General features: G+C 42.4%; 3 protein-coding genes across 5 annotated transcripts; 2 read left to right on the forward strand and 1 right to left on the reverse strand.

Moving 5' to 3' along the window:
- The first annotated feature begins 1,147 nt into the window (after nt 1–1,147).
- On the forward strand, nt 1,148–7,126 carry kel (Kell metallo-endopeptidase (Kell blood group)). The gene is made up of 18 exons (XM_030103089.1): nt 1,148–1,354; nt 2,385–2,664; nt 2,758–3,057; nt 3,289–3,410; nt 3,920–4,078; nt 4,190–4,261; nt 4,368–4,556; nt 4,696–4,856; nt 4,944–5,061; nt 5,153–5,248; nt 5,322–5,420; nt 5,570–5,647; nt 5,852–5,958; nt 6,046–6,135; nt 6,219–6,286; nt 6,412–6,572; nt 6,652–6,741; nt 6,829–7,126. The coding sequence occupies exons 1-18, from the start codon at nt 1,274–1,276 to the stop codon at nt 6,973–6,975; spliced, it is 2,418 nt and encodes an 805-aa protein (XP_029958949.1). The 5' UTR covers nt 1,148–1,273; the 3' UTR covers nt 6,976–7,126.
- A 494-nt stretch (nt 7,127–7,620) lies between these two features.
- emg1 (EMG1 N1-specific pseudouridine methyltransferase) lies at nt 7,621–10,139 on the reverse strand. Its single transcript, XM_030103197.1, has 5 exons — nt 9,941–10,139; nt 9,704–9,805; nt 9,426–9,567; nt 9,131–9,336; nt 7,621–8,602 (listed from the first exon to the last, which is right to left on the reverse strand). Exons 1-5 carry the CDS (start codon nt 10,088–10,090, stop codon nt 8,489–8,491), a joined length of 714 nt encoding a protein of 237 aa, XP_029959057.1. The 5' UTR covers nt 10,091–10,139; the 3' UTR covers nt 7,621–8,488.
- Nucleotides 10,140–10,311: 172 nt separating this feature from the next.
- On the forward strand, nt 10,312–17,323 carry nop2 (NOP2 nucleolar protein homolog (yeast)). Of its 3 annotated transcripts, none has more exons than XM_030103096.1 (16): nt 10,312–10,424; nt 11,445–11,570; nt 11,706–11,745; nt 11,828–11,892; nt 12,330–12,640; nt 12,876–13,089; nt 13,200–13,399; nt 14,511–14,600; nt 14,772–14,859; nt 14,940–15,080; nt 15,548–15,687; nt 15,764–15,853; nt 15,947–16,069; nt 16,149–16,246; nt 16,329–16,465; nt 16,625–17,061. In XM_030103096.1, the coding sequence occupies exons 2-16, from the start codon at nt 11,465–11,467 to the stop codon at nt 17,059–17,061; spliced, it is 2,280 nt and encodes a 759-aa protein (XP_029958956.1). In that variant the 5' UTR covers nt 10,312–10,424; nt 11,445–11,464. The 3 variants fall into 3 exon arrangements, with proteins under 3 accessions (XP_029958956.1, XP_029958954.1, XP_029958955.1); XM_030103094.1 differs by having other exon boundaries at nt 10,320–10,424; nt 11,703–11,745; XM_030103095.1 differs by lacking the exon at nt 10,312–10,424 and having other exon boundaries at nt 11,465–11,570; nt 11,703–11,745; nt 16,625–17,323.
- The last annotated feature ends 125 nt before the right edge of the window (nt 17,324–17,448 follow it).

Genomic DNA, 17,448 nt, shown 5'->3' on the forward strand with positions numbered 1-17,448 from the left:
CTTATGTTTTGAGCCCAGATTCTTTTTCCTGATTTCCTCTGTTGTTACCATGAATACCACTATTCCTCCCACTAGTCATCCTTTATACTTAAGTCTGCCCATGTCACTTATATACTATTGTATTCCTATCTTTACTGTACTGTATTCCATTGATAAATGCTTACATTTATGTGGACTCTTCTCTTTTTTTTTTTAAACCTGGCAATGTGCCTTCTCCATTATCGGACCCTGTTGTCTGTTTTGAATTGAGCCTCGTCTGCAGCCACAGAATATTAATTCCTCTGTAAGAAAACTGTTACTTGTGATTGCATATAGTCTGGTGCTGTTTAACACCAGAGAGACTAACAACTGGGCTTTAGTGATTCAGCATTGCATGCTCACTGTGTCAGCAGCGGTGAAATTTCCTTTAGTATTATGTTTGTTTGTTTGTTTGTTTGCACCAGTGGCTCCATGTTCGTGGCCCTGCTTCTGTCGTCACCATATCGTATCCTGTGTATGATGATGCCGACTCGGTTGCATTTATCTGGCATTACATTGTTTCATCCCACTGTATTCCATGTGGATGACATGTCTTCTCATGTAGTTTTTTTTTTATATGTTAATGTTTGAATGTGTATATGTTTAAAGGCATTTAGCTCCACCCTCCCTTTTCTTTTGCTGTATCAGAAGATAAACGAATAAAGAAAAATGCTGAATACAATAAATGTGTGGTTTTTGTTTCAGGCCAACACAGCGTATTAGCTTTCATGTAAGTTGAGATTAAATCTGATGTTTACGTTCGGACACAATATGCCGTGCTTCCATGTGACATTGACCAAACATGTTATCTCCTGGATGCTCGGTTGATGTGCGGCGCGGCTACCCCGCAATCTGCAGCTCGCCATGGCGCTCTATCAGTGGCTCGCAGCCATGTGTTGCGCTGATAATGACGACAGCAGACATATATGCATGTCCATCTGAGTGCGCTCGCTTTCCAGGACGAAGAGCGTCACCCTCACTCAGTGCAGTGTTTGGGCCTTTGCCGGGAAAACCCTTTAATACTGCAGACATCTGGAGCACTTGTATTTCTCAAGGTAAGCCCCCAGCTCATGACCCATGGTGATTCCCCCGTGCAGGCCCTACTGCAGGCCCTCTGGCGTTGGCTCAATCGTCTGGTTTCCGGAGTGGAGAGCGAGACGCGAGCTGCAGAGTAGCTTTTATCAGTGTCCGATCAGAAGTGAGTGATGAAAAGAGAGAGCAGGCTGAGGTGACAAGTGTTTGACAGAGCAGCAGCATGTGGAATATAAAAGGCAGGGGATGTGCACGCTGGGGAAACACTGCAACAATGAGTCAATCGCAAACAGAGCTCCAGGAGGTAAGAGAACATGTGTGTCATGAGGGGTGTTTTGAAGCTGTGTTTACCACCTTCACATGGAAATGTGGAAAGAAACTGGAACCTACTACTTGAATATTTTAAAATATGGTTATAAAACTTTACCTGGTTCACTGATTGTTTTTACTGTAGCTGTAAAAACATGCTGATTAACAATGTGTTTTATATCCTGGGACAGCTCTTGATCATCTTCATTAACAGCTCCTAAACTGTTGATCCAGACAGACATGTCTCTCACTCCACTGAATCCTTGTTATTAAATTATATTGGAAAGAGCTGAACTAAATGTTTGGAGCTGCTTGTAATCGTGACAACTTAAGGTTGTGGGCTGTGTTGACTGAAAGCTTAAAAATGAATGTAGTGCTGATACTGGAGAGGTTCTGGGTTTTCTCTTTTCATTTAATTAATTTTGTTGCCTCTAATTCAGCTCAAGAATGTTTGGAGTACTTATGGAAAAAGAAATAACAGAAAAAGTTAATCACTGAATATATGGCAGGTAAACGGGTGTTTTTTTTATGATTATCAGAACAGTGGTAGGAATGTTAGTGAACAAAAACAGTTGGTATTTCGGGCTGTATTAGTATTAGTACAGTGGTTTTCAAAATGTGGGACGGGCTTCCACTGGAGGGCGCCAGAGAGCTACAATGGGGGTCTATCAGGTTTTTTTTTTTTTTTTTTTTTTTGGATTAAAACACAATTTTCGAACCGAGTTTCCAGTGAAGTTAAAAGAAATGGGTGAAAATATTAAATCACCTACAAGCAAAATCATTAATGTGACAGTTTAAGAATATTTCTAACTTAAAGCAACTAGCACAACAAAACACTGATTTGGTTGTCATTTTCAAACAGTTAATGTGTGCTTCTGTGAGTATTTATTCTGAATCATTCAATCTGAGAATATTTGTGAAGAGCTACATAACTGCCTTCACTTGGTTCTTGGTGTCCCCTAATACATTTTCTTTCTTCATTTCTTGAGTGAGCCACTTTTGTCCTTTCTTTTGCTGACCTCCAGCTTGAGCGACCAGTCCAGCCAGAACCTGAGCGGAACCATCGGCTTCCACCCCGGCCTGAGCCGCGTCACAGTGAAGATCCCCTTCAGGTCCTGCAACAAAACCAGCGCCAGCATATGTTACAACAACAGCAGCTGCCAGAGCAGCTCCAAAATCAACCTTTGTGGATAAAACACAAAAGGCCGATCCTCCTCCTTTTAGGCTTATCTTTATGTGCCGCCATACTGGGACTAATTTTCTATACGCATTACAAGCTCCACACAAAGAATAATAACCAGCCAGGTACTGTTACCCAAGAAAAACACAACATGAGATGATTAATATGCATTATTTTCCATTCTGCATTACACTTTTCTCTCTTTCTCTCTCATATAGTGACTCCATGTGTGTCGCCAGCCTGTCGGAAGGCCTCAGCCAGACTCTCCACATCTATCGATCCCTTCACGCAGCCCTGTGACTACTTCTTGTTCACATGTGGATCAGATACGCTTTGGCAGGACAGCGGGAGCAGACAGAGGGGTCAGGGAATCCCGGGACATCCTCAAAACCAGATGGAGAAGTCGGCGTGGCCGGGGCGGGTACCAGAGAATGAGGAGAAACTCCAGAGGCGGCGGGGAAAAGATAAAACACTGAACCGGAAAACTGTGCTGCTGCAGCATCTGAAGGAGATTTTAGGTAAGGCCTTTTGCTTAAAATATTAGGTTAGTGTGTTGACCGTTATTCAACCGGGAAACTCTTGACATGACTAAAAATCTCACAACAGTTTCAGAACATACAAGTAAAATATTATTATGGTACAATTCTACTATTATGAGCAAGAAAATAAAGAAAGAGCACCCAGAAGTCAAGTATATATAGAGAGAATACCCTGAATTGCAGTAACATTTAACTGTGTTTTTCTGTTAGAATCAAATGACATGCTGAACAGTTCAGCAGTACAGAAGGCTAAAGGATTCTACCACTCCTGCCTGGACACGAGTTCTCTGGAAAACACGGGAGCAGAGCCCTTCCTGACGCTGGTGCAGAAGGTATGACGATCATCTCACTTCTAGGTGCAGCACCCAAAACAGTTTCTGTAAAATTTACTTTCACCCTTTATACTTAAATGTTTAGTAACATTTCAGACTACATTTCAGACAGATTTAGACATCTCCTTTGGAAATATTGGGAAATTCTCCATAAATGTTCCAACAGAATCCTCAAAAATGGCAAAATCTTGCCCAAATTAACTCAATTCAAAAGTGGTGAAGACTAATTATGATAGGTAGTATATCAATTAAATGTAAGTCCCGATAGTATTTTAGATCATATGATGGTGTTGGTAGGTACTTGGCTGAAAACATGTTTTACAGGGCTGAATGAAAGAAGGTTGAGAAAAACTGGTCCAGACACACAGTGGTGGTTCCTGCTCTGTTTATCTAGTTCCACACACAAGAGCTATAACATGCTGTTATGCCTCTGCAGTAGATGTTTTCAGACATGTGGGATTTTTCTGAATATTTGCGTGCTGTGTGTGTTTGTGTGTCTCTGCATGCAGCTGGGAGGCTGGGCAGTGTCGGGGAAGTGGAACCGGACAGATTTCAACTCCACGCTGAGATTACTAATGAGAGACTACGCCACATTTCCATTCTTCAACCTCTATGTGGGCAAAGATCCAAATGAAATTGGACAAAAAACAACCAAAAGATACATACAGGCCAGTATCCATTAGGATAATTTGTAAGTCTAACATTCAGATGGGAGCACTGCCATGACAAAGTGGTTTTTTGTGTTATTACTTTACCTGAAGTATCCTTCTTGTCAACAGATTGATCAGCCAGATTTGTTGATCCCAATTGAATGGAACAGCAAGACACAGAAGTCCGAGGCAAAAACCGAGGTTGATGACCTCTGCGGATTTAAGAAATCTCTTTAAATTAATAAAACAATGTGAAGGCATTTCACTAATGCATTTCATTATCATTCTCCTGCTGCTTTCTGTAAAGACTCTCCGGCCTTTCCTGGCATCCTGTCAGCGGTACCTGGCCATGCTGGGAGCCCCGCCGAGCAACAGAATGATCCACGTGGGCTTGTTCATCTCCCTGTCCTCTGAGCTGGCCGTGGCGGCTTCGCCTCTGCACTACCGCCTGGTGAAAGGACAGCTCCATCAGCGCATGACCATTAAAGAGCTACAAGTACACCATCACTGCAATATTCTGTCTGGATTCTCTGTTGCAGAGATTTCTTATAAGATCTAACATTAATTTGACAAAACAAAGCATGTCTGAATTCACAGCAGTTAAACTATTTCAACCGCGTGAATATTCCTGACAGGAACAGGCCCCTGCTATCGACTGGCTGGGCTGTCTCCAGGCTACTTTCCACCCTCTGTCTCTCAGTGAAGACGACCACGTCCTGCTGCATAACTTACCCTACATCGCGCAAATGTCCCGGATCATTACCAAATGGCTGAACAAGCATGAAACGAGCACCAGGTAGGATGTGGCACCAAAAGGAAAAAAAAAAAACTCCTGAGCGTTTCCCGGTTCTGACTCGGCCCCGTGTCCTCTGGCTGTCCTCAGCGGTCCCCTCCACACCTTCATGGTCCTCAGCCTGCTGCACACCATGATGCCTGCCATGGACTCCAGATTCTCCGACACACGGAGGAATTTCTCTGTGATTCTGGGAAACACTGATCAGGTTAATGAATCTAACATCCAACAGTGTTTCTCTACACCTGTAAACTGATTTATCAGAGTCATATCTTCATGATGGGACTTTTTTCCACCAGGAAGCCCCTCGCTGGAAACACTGTGTGCTGGAGACAGAGCGAGGATTTGGCTCAGTCCTCACACACCTTCTCAGTGAGCGCACAGCCCAAAGAGAGGTGAGGAGGAGAATCGAAGAACTGTAGTTTTAACACGACTCCATGTGTATTTAAAACTTGTATCGTTGGACAGGCAGAGGAGACTATACAGAACGTATTTTCCACCTTCAAGGCCAAATTACATGAGTTGAATTGGATGGATCAGAAAACTCACCAGCTTGTCATGGAGAAGGTAATATGTGAAGCAATAACCGGGTGCAATACTGTGAAAACATGAAGATAATTGGAGCTCTGTGAGGGCGGTGTTTATCCTCCCCCGTCTTCAGGAATAAAGCTGCATGTTGATGGATGCTGATAAAAAGCTCTGACCTCTGTCTCCAGATTCACTCTTTCACTCCAAGACTCTGGACTTCAGAGGAGATCTCCAGGGGAGCCGAGCTAGACCTGACGTTTTCAGAGGTAGATTCGATTATCATGTTAAATGTTAAATCTCAAATCAAACCTCACATCAGATGATATGTTTGCACACCAATAACTGAGCTTTGTCACTAAAATCATTGTAAAGTTTTGACATGTTGCAGAGGTTGGCACTTCTGCCTTACTGCAGGAACATAACCGGGCCAATGGTAGCAGATATTTCACACCAACACTGTTGGTTTACAGGTGACTGTCAGCACACACAGCTTCTTCTCCAACTACGTCCAGCTGCTGTCGCTGTGGCAGAAAAGGCGCAGTAAACTCCTGACCGATCCGAGCGAGCCTGCTGATATGTGAGTGTGTGATTCAACTAATGAAGATGTCAGATGTGGGGAAGTTGTCTGGAGAGAAAGCGTCAATGTCCTCACATGTCTTTGCAGTATGTCTGTCACACCAGTTCTGCTGGGTAAAGACATCGTGTTTCCCGTGGGAATGTTCATCCCTCCTCTCTTTCATTCCACATACCCCAGGTACAGTGTCCGTTTTTTGTCTTCAATTATTCTTTGATTATTTAACACTTTAGTGCATAAACCTTTATTTTGTTCACAAACAGAGCCATGAATTACGGTGCAGCTGGTTTCCTCATCACCAAAGATATCATCCATCTGCTGCTGCCCGAGAGTAAGACACTTTCACAATCACATTGACGTCCAGCTTTTGTAAAAGCCAAAGAGAACACCTGCAAAGACACTGCTTACACACTGCTACCTGTCATTTAATGCATGTCGGTGTGTGTTGCGTGGCAGTTCTCTCTCACAGTGAGACGATGCGTGCTGTGGGGAAGTGTGTGTGGGATCACTACCTCACCGTGACTGACGGAGCGGGTCGAGGCAGCGTGTCTCGGCTCTCAGCCGCACAGCAGCAGGAACTGTGGCTGCAGTACTTTGCGCTGCAGGTAGCACTGCAGGTGAGGAGCCACTTATAGTTATTAGTTTCTCCGGGCGAGGAAAACATCAGCATTAAGCGTCTGCATTTCATCTCCTCAGGCCTATCAGCAGAGTCTGAGGCAGCGTCCCGGAGACAGCTCCCTGTCGGGGCTGTCACACACTCATCTGTTTCTCACAGCTTTCTCACAGGTAATGTCCTTCAACTGTTATGTTTCAAGGTTTCACATCCTATCCTCACAGCTACTCTTGTTTTTTTTTTTTGTTTCTGCTTTCCAGATTAACTGTGACACTGACCCGTACTGGGAGTTCATGCCTCTGGAGCCTTCCTTCTTGATCACAGTCATTTGTGCCAAAACAAACCTGTGTCCTACCAGCCTCCAGTGCTCACTCAGGCCCCAGCAGAGTTCAGTACAAACATGCTGAGGAGCCTCATATGAGCACTAACAGAACTCCATTTATGATTTAAAACAATATTTTTTGCAGGGAATGTTGTGAAGATGTAAGTGAATGTGAGAATAATTATGTATTTTGTTCATTATTGAAAGTGACAAAAAATAAATATTTGATAAGAATATTTTTATGACTTTTGGTGTTGCATAGTCTGAAAATGTGAAGAAAACTGGAAATGACATAATAGGCTCTGACCAAGAATGAGAGTAGTCGTTAAATAAGGAAACTTAACAGTAAACCAGGGAAAACTCTGCAATGCAAGCATCAACGCATCACCCAGATGATCGCCGGTGTGGTTTCGCAGTGTAAGCATAAAAGGGGCATCTCTATGCTGGAGTTCAGACAGACACTGGCCTGACTGCTGAGGGAGATCCCCAAGAACAACAGGGTCAAAAAGACTCTTGTGTGAACTACAAGAAAAGCCACTTACAGACTCAATCAGGTGAAATGCAGAGGAAGCATTTTTGCTTGCAATTTTATTAGCTAAAGATTGATAAAGCGTAGCTGCAAGGATGTTTGAATGTTATATGTATTTTAGTATGCAGTCAATACCACTACAATAGTAATCCAACAAAACCTGTCATTGACTATTAATAAAAATCGACAAGTGTAATAATAATTAAAAAAAAGGACAAGACCTGTGACAGCTCCAGAACTAATAAGAGAAGTGAAGCAAATCACAGCAGCCAGTAAATCTTTGAAAAGATCTAAGGAGTCACTGAGTCGAGTCTTAACAAGTAATAAACCAAGAAGTCAGTCACACAACCATGAGTTAGGACACACAACAGAATGATTAAATTATACAAACCAGCTGCCAAACCACTAAAACACAGGACACAAAATAATCCCTTGAAACCACTGCCAAAAAAAAAAAACACTGATCAACAGAAATTAGCTACACGAGGTCAAAAAGCACTGAAGAAGCTTGAGAGGACCCAGAACCGTAAAACAAAGCAAGTCTCACGCAAGGACAAATCTGACAGGGAAACACAGCCCCCAAGACGGATGCTCTCCGAAACAGGATCAAAAGTGAAAACACACCAACATCAGGAGAGCAAAAGACGAGCGTCCTGCTGTTAGCGTTCAAATTTGACAGCAATAAACTTAAATCTTCTCCTCAGCCTGTAAGTTCTCCTTTTTATGTGCAAGTTATGGTTATATCCCACCCCTCCCCCCATTTAGTGAGTTTCCTGTAAAATATTCTAATGTAAACTTTTGTTCCTTTCAAACAAAAACCACTCATTAATAACATATTTTAATGGAACTGCAAACATCCATCACCAGCACACATCATGGTGTACACAACGTCTGTAGAAAAACCTTTGGTTCAAAAACCAATACATCTTTAACATGGTGCCAAAACACCATCATATAATCATACACAGATAGAAGGCAGAATACATTTCTGTTGTCCGTTTGATTTGAGTATTTTTAGTCCGTGTCGTCTGATGTTTAAGCCCCGTCAGCATCAGCATCTTGATCTCCGTCACAGGACCCCCCACACTTCCTCAAAGGCAGAGCACATCTTAGCGCAGGTCAGTGCTGCAGACAAGGGGTAGTTACTGATGGAGATGGTCTTCTCTGTGTAGTCCACGTTCACCTAAGAGACAGAGTCATCACAGACAGTATTTGAGTCCATTGTGAATCATCTGCCATTTGTAATGTGTGTGTCTGTGTGTGTGGGCTTTCCCTCAATTAAGTCAGACCAGTAACATAATAGGACATTAGCTCAAATAAAACAACTCCAAAGTATCCATGCAGTGTTAGTACTAAAAAGAAAGATTACGTTCTGAAATTTAAATGCAAAACCTTTTAGCAATGACCAGTAACCTTTGAAAAGTTCACTGTGAAATCCTCTTTACCACATTTATTCTTTTCAGCCTTATGTCAGTGAAGTCCGTTGCTTCTCAGGTCAGATATCTGCAGCCTTCAGCTTGCATGGATTTCATGCTCATGTAATGTGACTCACACAAGTAAAGTGTCTTTGTACAGTTATGTCTGCTAATCTAACCAAAATATAATAAACTCAATTCAATAAACTCAGAATTTGCCATTATATTTACTCTGAGCCTTGATTGTTTAGGTTTTAACTTTATTTTTAAAGTTGCTGATCTGCAGCTTCGCTCACCGCTCCATGTGCGAATGCTCCAATGACCACTGCAGCAGGGCCCTCCGGCACCACAGTCCGGGGGCAAACGGCTTCTCCCGCAGAGAAAGAGGTGGAAATACGAGGACAGCCTGGAGGCAGGTGGTCAGACACTGGATTTTTGATCATCCTTAGAAGCTTTTGCGGGCCATCGGCAGCTCTCACACTGAGTTTGTGCAGCAGCTGAACTAAAAACGAAACATAACCCAGACAATGTCATACAGCTGTATGAAGACCAATTATGTCAACTGGAAACACATTACACATTGCAGCTTACCCATAAGACCACAAAACCGAGGGAACGTTCTTGGGATGCGCGTCTGTGGGTTGATCTCTATTAAGGCGTTTTTCTCTGTGTGGATGTAAACCTGCAGGAGCCCCGCTCTGTTCAGTGGACTGTCCATCAGCATGAGCAGACACTGGCGATTGACAAGTACACAAACAACAACACAATCATTACATGTTGAGAAGAATCCTCTGTCAGCTAAATAACTGAGGTAACTTATAGGGAAATAAATGCGTACATACATACTATTAGGCTAAAGCGAGGTTTACCTGGTGTGTGATATCAGGTCTGATGTGTCCAGGATCTCTTCCACTTTTCAAGATTATATTCTTATGTTGGTCGCAGTTTAAAAGCTCGAATGTTTTTCCAACCTGAAAGACACAAAAACACAGAAGATAATCAATAGTTTTTAAACTTTCTTAACGTGATGTGTGGGATCAACTCTTCCTGAAGCAGCCAGACGGGCTGCCTCGCAGCAACAAAACAAAACCCTCTCGAGCCTTCACCTTCACGGTTTCCAGCGACGCTCCCTCCAGAATAACGACCAGCCTCCTCTCGGCCATCCGGTCGTGCAAACTGCGGAGGTGTTTGGCTGGTTTTGGCTCATATTCGTCCAAATGTTCGAGGCCACGCTTCTTCCCACCAGGCGCCGCCATGATGTTTCCGTCTCAGAGTCGCAGTTTGTTTGCGTCACTGTAAAGGTGCGCGTTCACGAGACGGTGACCGATTAAATTCGGGCTTTAAAAAAAAAAAAAATTATTCTAAAGAACTGCATATTCGAAAAGAAGAGGAACTGATTGAAACTATAATTACATCTGTAATTTTGCATTTATGAAAAATAATGCACATCTTTTTGCGCGTGACTGCCACTGTACGTCACTTTTACGTGCCGGATATGCTGCTACAACGTGTTGAGGTAAATTTCACGTGTGGGAATTTCGCCGTGCTGCGTTTTACAAGACGTTTAATCCCAAAGTGTTTGGTTTCTTGGTAAGTGGTTGAAAAATCATATGTTTGTATCTTTTTAGGACATAAAAATCGGTTCTGATGGCAAAAACTTCCCTTTTAAAACGCAATGCGATTAGCTTGTTGTCGCCGAGTGAATGCAGGCTCTCTTTTTAACATCACGCCGACGTGGTTAGCGTTTCATTTCGGTAATTGTAACATCGGGAGTTTTGATGCCCGAGACTGAAACCTATAATCAGTATTAGACCTAATAGTCTATCATACATTTTTCGTATAAATGAACCTGCAGGCGATCGTTACATAATTACATTGCAGGTATCGCAGTTGGTGTCTATTTACTGTCAAGACGTGAAATTTTTGTTCAAATCAACATAAAGTTACAAATAATAGGATAATGTGAATATTGGTGGCAATATGCCAGGTCTTCTGTCTTTGGGTAGGGGTTTCAAACATAAGGCCCGTGGACCAAAACTGGCCCTGCTATGTGGCCTTCCAAACTGTCAGACAGACAGTGAAATGTTTTCAAAGTTAACAATATTTGTTTTTTTCCAAAGCAGATTTCTCTCTCTCTCTCTCTCTCTCTCTCTCTCTCTCTCTCTCTCTCTCTCTCTCTCTCTCTCTCTCTCTCTCTCTCTTTTTTAAACCTGTCCTGTCCAGCATGGAAGTAGCAGAATGGAGGTCTGGCTGCTGTTATGTACCCGACAGACGGACAGCAAGCATTTCTCTCAAAGCTATACTCTTAAGAGTGACTTTGTAAAAACTTGCATAATGCACCAGTGTTAAGAGAAGTTTTTCAGACATTACACTGTATTTTGCACTAGAAAATATCAGTAAAGTCAGCTTTATGTTGACATTATTGGTTGGTTTTGTAAAAATTAAATATGTATCCTTGTTATAAGAGACCTGAGCCAGATGAACTAATTTTCATCAAGTTTTACAGAAGCCTGATAAAAAAACCTCAACGTCAGCAGGGCTTCAACTCAAACCCATGCATATTACTATTTTGCGCATGCAATAAACACATTCTTATCTTCCTTTTTTCAGATTCCGTGCATCACTGCAAGATGGGCCGTAAGTTGGATCCCACCAACAAGGTGAAGAGAGGGCCGGGGAGAAAAGCCAGGAAGCAAAAGGGAGCAGAGACAGAGTTGGCCAAATTTATACCTGATGGTAAAGTTAGGCTTTGTCTTCATATCCAGCTCACATGCAAATAAGGAAGACTGTAAATTGAAAGTTACTGCATGCATACATCACTGTAATTATGGCAAGTTTAACACTGGGTTGTTCTTTTAATTTTTGCAGAAGATACAGAGCCAAAACGTCTGTCAAGTAGAGCTAGGAAAAGGTAAATGGTGAACTAATCACACAACACAAAATTGCATTACTTTGTGTTCATCTTGTTCATTCATCTTGTTTTCTTTTTTCAGGGCTGCAAAGAGAACTCAGAGCTCGAAAAAGCCTCAGGATGTTACTGAGACACAGCCCAAGAAAGGTAACTACTTTAATCTCTGTGTTGTCAACAAAGCTTAGAATACAGTGGGGAAATATGATTTAGTTTTGAAGATTTCTTCTTCTTTTTTTTTTTTTTGAGACACATGCAAAGTACTCTTGATGATATTCCCAGAATTCAGTTGTCATTAGCTAGTGTTGGAACAAATCAGTTCATATCTATTTTCAGGTTATAAGGTCAATTACACAAAATAGACTGTAATCTTGTGCAGCAGTGGAATTTATTAAGCAAGCATGAGTGCAATGAATAAAAGTTCAGACTGTAATCAATTAAAGCCCCAGGTCCAATGTGATGAATCTTATTTTAGTGTATTAATTATTTTTGATGTAGTCCTGAAGTGGTCAATCATCTATTTGTTTTTAAATAAAGCAACGAAACTTCAGAGTTCTAATGATCTCATGTTCACTCTTTGTTTGAAGGATTCACTGATGAAAACAGCAAATGGTTAAAACCAGCCAAGAGGAAGCGCAAACTTGGTGAGCCTGAGAGCGAGGATGACAGCGATGATGAACACTGGGAGGAAGATGAAGATGAAGAGGAGGAGGAACAGCTACAGCCGAAGAAGGGAAGAAAAGAGCAAAAAAATAAGGATGCAAAATTAGAGGTGAAAAAGGATGAAGACGACGACGATGATGATGACGACGACGATGAAGACATGGTTGACGACTATGGTACTCTTGATGACGGCAGTGGAGATGAGGATGCAGAAGAGGAAAGTGATGGAGAAGATGTATGTGAAAGGCTTTTTGTCCTCTAATGCAACTGAAATGGTTATTCACAGCAGAATAAGAAATTCAGATTTTAAGAAACCGTCTTCAGTTTCATACAAAACAGTGATTTTAAGTCTGTTTGTTCATGTAAAAATGCCGTGACTGGTTTCTATAAGGAATGTGCGTTTTCCAACATATGGTGGGTGATATTGTCAGTATTATCTTGTGACTCTGTTTGTCCTCTCCTAAATTTAGCTTCTTCCTATTGAACGTGCTGCCAAGAAAGACAAGAAGCAGAAAGATGTTTTGCCAACGGAGAGCGACGACGATGATGATGAGGAGGAGGAGGAGGAGGATGATGATGATGATGAGGAAGGAGAGAAATCTGATGCTGACATGGATGAGGAAGGCACAGTTCAAGCCAACATTGATGAAGAGGAAACATTCAAGCTCCCAGGAGCTGAAGAGGGTGAGAGGTTTTATCTCGTAATTTAAACAAGAAGCACATTTTCCAACACAGTTTACAGGAACTGTTCTGACAACAATATTATCCTCCTAATTCTCCTCACCTGTCCTCAGGTATAATTCCTCTGGACTTGAAGACGATCCATCAACGGATTAAGGACAACATTGACGTCCTTTGTAATTTCTCCTCAAAAAGAGAAGAGGGGAAAGCGAGGGCCGACTACATGTCTCTTCTGAAGCAAGATCTCTGCACCTACTACAGCTACAACGACTTCCTCATCGAGAAACTGATCGACCTCTTCCCGCTCTCAGAGGTAGCATGAATCAACAGAAGTTTAAACATGCATTTTAGGAGAGAATGTATTGAGTTTAACTGCTAGAAGAAGAGGGACACACCCCTCCCAATTCCAGGGAACAGATGTAGCTCAGTCTGACTCAGTGAGACCACAGCAGTCATGACTTTTCTCTCAGATCAGTGTGAAACTACAATTTGGCACTCAGAGGGCGCAGACCTCCGCCACAGCTCAAATCAGTCACCAACAACAATAAGAACACCATATATAATAAAAAACATTTTATTTCTCCCCAATGCAAACAATGTATGGGAGAAAGCTGTTTGTTGCATGTTCATATCTCAATGTGTTGCCTCACAGTGACTGACACTCCGGAATCCCCCTATTTTTGTCTGTTCTGGATCCTGGTATCCGGAATACTTCCGTGATCTGGATCAGCAGCTGATATCTCTTAGAGTCATTGAAGAACTTACATTGTAATTTTTTGCTAAGCCCCCTTGTCATTTATTGTTGAGTTATGCCCAACTATGTCAAAGACTGTCCTATCTCTCAATGATAAAGAATCATTTAAAAAATTCCTGGATCCAGACAGTGATCCGGATCATCACCAAAATTTAATGGGTTCTAAGTTCGCCCAAGACCCACCTTTCCACAAAGTTTCATTGCAATCCGTCCATAATTTTGTCCGTAATGTTGCTAACAGACCAACCAACAAACCGCAGTGATTACATAACCTCCTTGGCAGAGGTAAAAATATGTATACATTTAATGAACTTTTTCCTATAGAATTGTAGACTTGTGCAAAATAATTCTATAAGAAAAAATTAATTGCACAACCTAGAATATACAAAGAAAGTTAGTTTAATCTGAAAACTTCAATCTGCACAGTATTTCTTTCCAAACTATTGTTGACTAATGTCTGTCTCTGGTAAAAGTCAGGCCTGCCTTGGCCACATTATTTCTGCAGCCTTCTACGTACATGTCTTCAGAAGGAAAACATGTACGCAGTTACGCAGTTGTTAGCAAACTATCGTTTTTGACATTTTGCACAGTCGTCTACCGTCACATCTTTGACACCCTCGTACTAGTAGACATCTGATTTAATACATGTTTTTAAATTATTTCCTTACAGTTGGTTGATTTCCTCGAGGCAAATGAAATCCCTAGACCCGTCACCATTCGGACCAACACACTGAAAACCAGAAGACGGGACCTCGCACAGGTAACTCGTGGATGAGTTAATAATGTTTCATCAAAAGTATTTTGCAGGAAAACATCAGTCATTTAATTTTCTTTTTATTGGAATTCACTACAATATACATATTTTTGAGAGGGGGATTTGTGTCGTATATTCCAAGCACGAGCATAATGTGGCAATATTTTCCTTGTTTAGGCTTTGATCAACAGAGGAGTGAACCTTGACCCCTTGGGGAAATGGTCTAAAGTGGGCCTGGTGATCTACGACTCCTCGGTACCGATTGGTGAGTTACGCCGTCTTCAATGGAGGATGTCAGAAAGAGACTGCTGTCACTGCAACTCAACAACATCTCGTCTGAACCAGGCGCCACTCCGGAGTACCTGGCTGGTCACTACATGCTGCAGGGAGCCTCCAGCTTTCTCCCAGTTATGGCGTTGTCTCCTCAGGAGGGCGAGCTGGTGTTAGACATGAGCTCTGCTCCGGGAGGCAAGACCACCTATATCGGTAAGGCGGGAGGCTTCTCTAATCCATGAGATGTTCGTAATTGAAGGATGTGAACTGTAGTGCGAGTGGTAATTGCTCAACCTTGATATTTTTTTCTATAAGTAATTTTTTAAGTGGTTTTTTTTTTTATGCTGACTGGCAGCTCTGTTGGGTGTCTGTGGATCCCAGCCAAGATGTCCTTATTTAGTTATGCAGAACTTGGCATAACACCTACAGCTAAATATCAACCCCCTGATGTAAGGTATACAAGCTTTTTCAGGCCTATTTTCAAAGGGAAAACTTCTGTCGTATCCGAGACCATTTAGCTGCTTGCTGAAGACGTCCACTTTTTTTTAAAGTAGCTACTCTTACTACAGCAGGACCACAGCTACTTTTTATGCATTACAGCCTCCTTTATCCTCCAGCAGGCTGCTTCTTGTGCTCATGCTGTGTGTTTGACACCTGCCTCATGTGACTGTCGCCTTTAGCTCAGCTGATGAGGAACACCGGAGTGATTGTGGCCAACGACGCCAACGCCGACAGACTGAAGAGCGTGGTGGGAAACATCCACCGCCTCGGGGTCACCAACACCGTGGTCTCCAACTACGACGGCCGACAGTTCCCGAAGGTAACGAGCAAACATGGGTTCATCAGCAGTAGGATAAAAGATGGGTGTAGTGCACTGATGTCGTGTTTTGTTGCAGGTCATGGGAGGATTCGACAGAGTGCTGCTCGACGCGCCGTGCTCAGGCACAGGAGTCATCGCTAAAGATCCTGCTGTGAAGACCAGTAAGGTAAAAACATCCATGTCTTAGTCCATGCAAATTATTCTAGGTATTGGTTTCATACTGTGTTAATATTTTGTGGAATTTGCTCTTTGCTGACAGGATGAGGCGGACATCAATCGCTCTGCTCACTTGCAGAAAGAACTAATTCTGTCGGCGATCGACTCTGTGAACGCCGATTCCCCCTCAGGAGGATATCTGGTTTACTGCACATGCTCAATAACGGTATATTTACTTTCTCTCTCTTTTTTTTTAAGAAGGTCTAAAAGAGCTTGATGTGACTAAGTGACTTTTAATCCAACAGGTGGAGGAGAATGAATGGGTGGTGGACTACGCTCTAAAGAAGAGAAACGTCAAACTGGTTCCCACAGGACTGGACTTTGGCAAGGAAGGCTTTACCAGGTGAATAGCGTTGCTTGTTTTTGAGCTGTTGTAAGACAGTTACGTGAATTTCTATAAATCAAAAACTGTTCCGCCCTTTCAGGTTCAGAGAACGGAGATTCCATCCTTCTCTGAAGCTCACACGCCGGTTTTACCCTCATTCCCACAACATGGACGGATTCTTTGTGGCCAAGCTGAAGAAGTTCTCCAATGTAATTCCAGCTGCACCGACACAGAAAGGTAAGTCTTTTTCTGCCAACTAAGGAGGGAGGTTTTGAGTAATTGTGTTGTAAATAGGAACTTGCGAAGTTCCGGTCTGCATGAATGCATTATTTATACCATCTTCTTTTGTGATATTTATCGTTTATCATGAGCCAATTGTTTCTGTCCCTGCTGTAGAAGAAGAAAGCACGGAGGCACCAGAAGCAGCTGTCGCTACTGACCCTCCTGAGAAGAAACCCTCCGAAAGCCTCAAGACAAAGAAGACTGTGCCACAACAGGCAGGTGGCTTGAAGCAAATGAGCAAAGCTAACGGCACAGCGGTCAAGAAAGCCACAAACATCCAGCAGAAAGGCAAAAAGGATCCATCCATCGGACCAAAGAAGGCAAAGATCGCCAAGTTGGATGGAGCGGCGGCGAAAGGAGGAAACGCCAAGAAGCCTGCGGCGGAGAAAACGGATGAGATTCAAGCATCAAAAGCTGGCAAAAACAAAGGAAGCCCGTTTGAGAAAAAGAAGCCCAAACAGAGAAAAACACACATGAAAGCAAAAAAACGGATGGGAAAAAACAAGTTCAGAAAGCTGACGAACATGTTGAAAAAATGTGAAAAAAAGTGATGGTGAGAAGCACACGATGAGTGTTAATATGTACTAGATCCCAGCCCAGCTTTGTTACAGCCTTGAACTCCATCTCTCCATCATGTGAATTTATATCAGTCAGCATGCTGTGTTCAGGCCCTTCAGAGCTGGTTTCCTTAAGTGTGACTGTCACTTGGCCTTGTACAGTTTGAACTCAACAATGATCTGTTTGGAATCATATCTCCTTTTATTTGTATTACAGAATATTAATGTTGATTGATGAGTAACAGATGGGGACACCCTCCTGTAAGAAATAAATCTTTTAAGAGAAATGTTTTCATCACTTGTTTTATTTACTAATCACCGGAGGAGTTCCAGTGGCCCCAACATGGATTAATGACTGATGTGAGGTAAATTGTGGGGCAT

Source organism: Salarias fasciatus, chromosome 11, assembly GCF_902148845.1.
Source record: "Salarias fasciatus chromosome 11, fSalaFa1.1, whole genome shotgun sequence".
Lineage (NCBI taxonomy): Eukaryota > Metazoa > Chordata > Actinopteri > Blenniiformes > Blenniidae > Salarias > Salarias fasciatus.

Bases quoted from the DNA above. Each gene is read 5' to 3' on its own strand.
- kel (XM_030103089.1), top strand. From the start codon at position 1,274: ATGTGGAATATAAAAGGCAGGGGATGTGCACGCTGGGGAAACACTGCA. The intron at 4,857-4,943 runs GTAGGATGTGGC...GGCTGTCCTCAG, and splicing joins AAGCATGAAACGAGCACCAG to CGGTCCCCTCCACACCTTCA. The intron at 6,742-6,828 runs GTAATGTCCTTC...TCTGCTTTCCAG, and splicing joins TTCTCACAGCTTTCTCACAG to ATTAACTGTGACACTGACCC.
- emg1 (XM_030103197.1), bottom strand. From the start codon at position 10,090: ATGGCGGCGCCTGGTGGGAAGAAGCGTGGCCTCGAACATTTGGACGAA. The intron at 9,806-9,940 runs GTGAAGGCTCGA...TGTGTCTTTCAG, and splicing joins CGTCGCTGGAAACCGTGAAG to GTTGGAAAAACATTCGAGCT. The intron at 9,337-9,425 runs GTAAGCTGCAAT...TTTCGTTTTTAG, and splicing joins TCGGTTTTGTGGTCTTATGG to TTCAGCTGCTGCACAAACTC.
- nop2 (XM_030103094.1), top strand. From the start codon at position 11,465: ATGGGCCGTAAGTTGGATCCCACCAACAAGGTGAAGAGAGGGCCGGGG. The intron at 12,641-12,875 runs GTATGTGAAAGG...TCCTAAATTTAG, and splicing joins AGGAAAGTGATGGAGAAGAT to CTTCTTCCTATTGAACGTGC. The intron at 13,090-13,199 runs GTGAGAGGTTTT...ACCTGTCCTCAG, and splicing joins GCTCCCAGGAGCTGAAGAGG to GTATAATTCCTCTGGACTTG.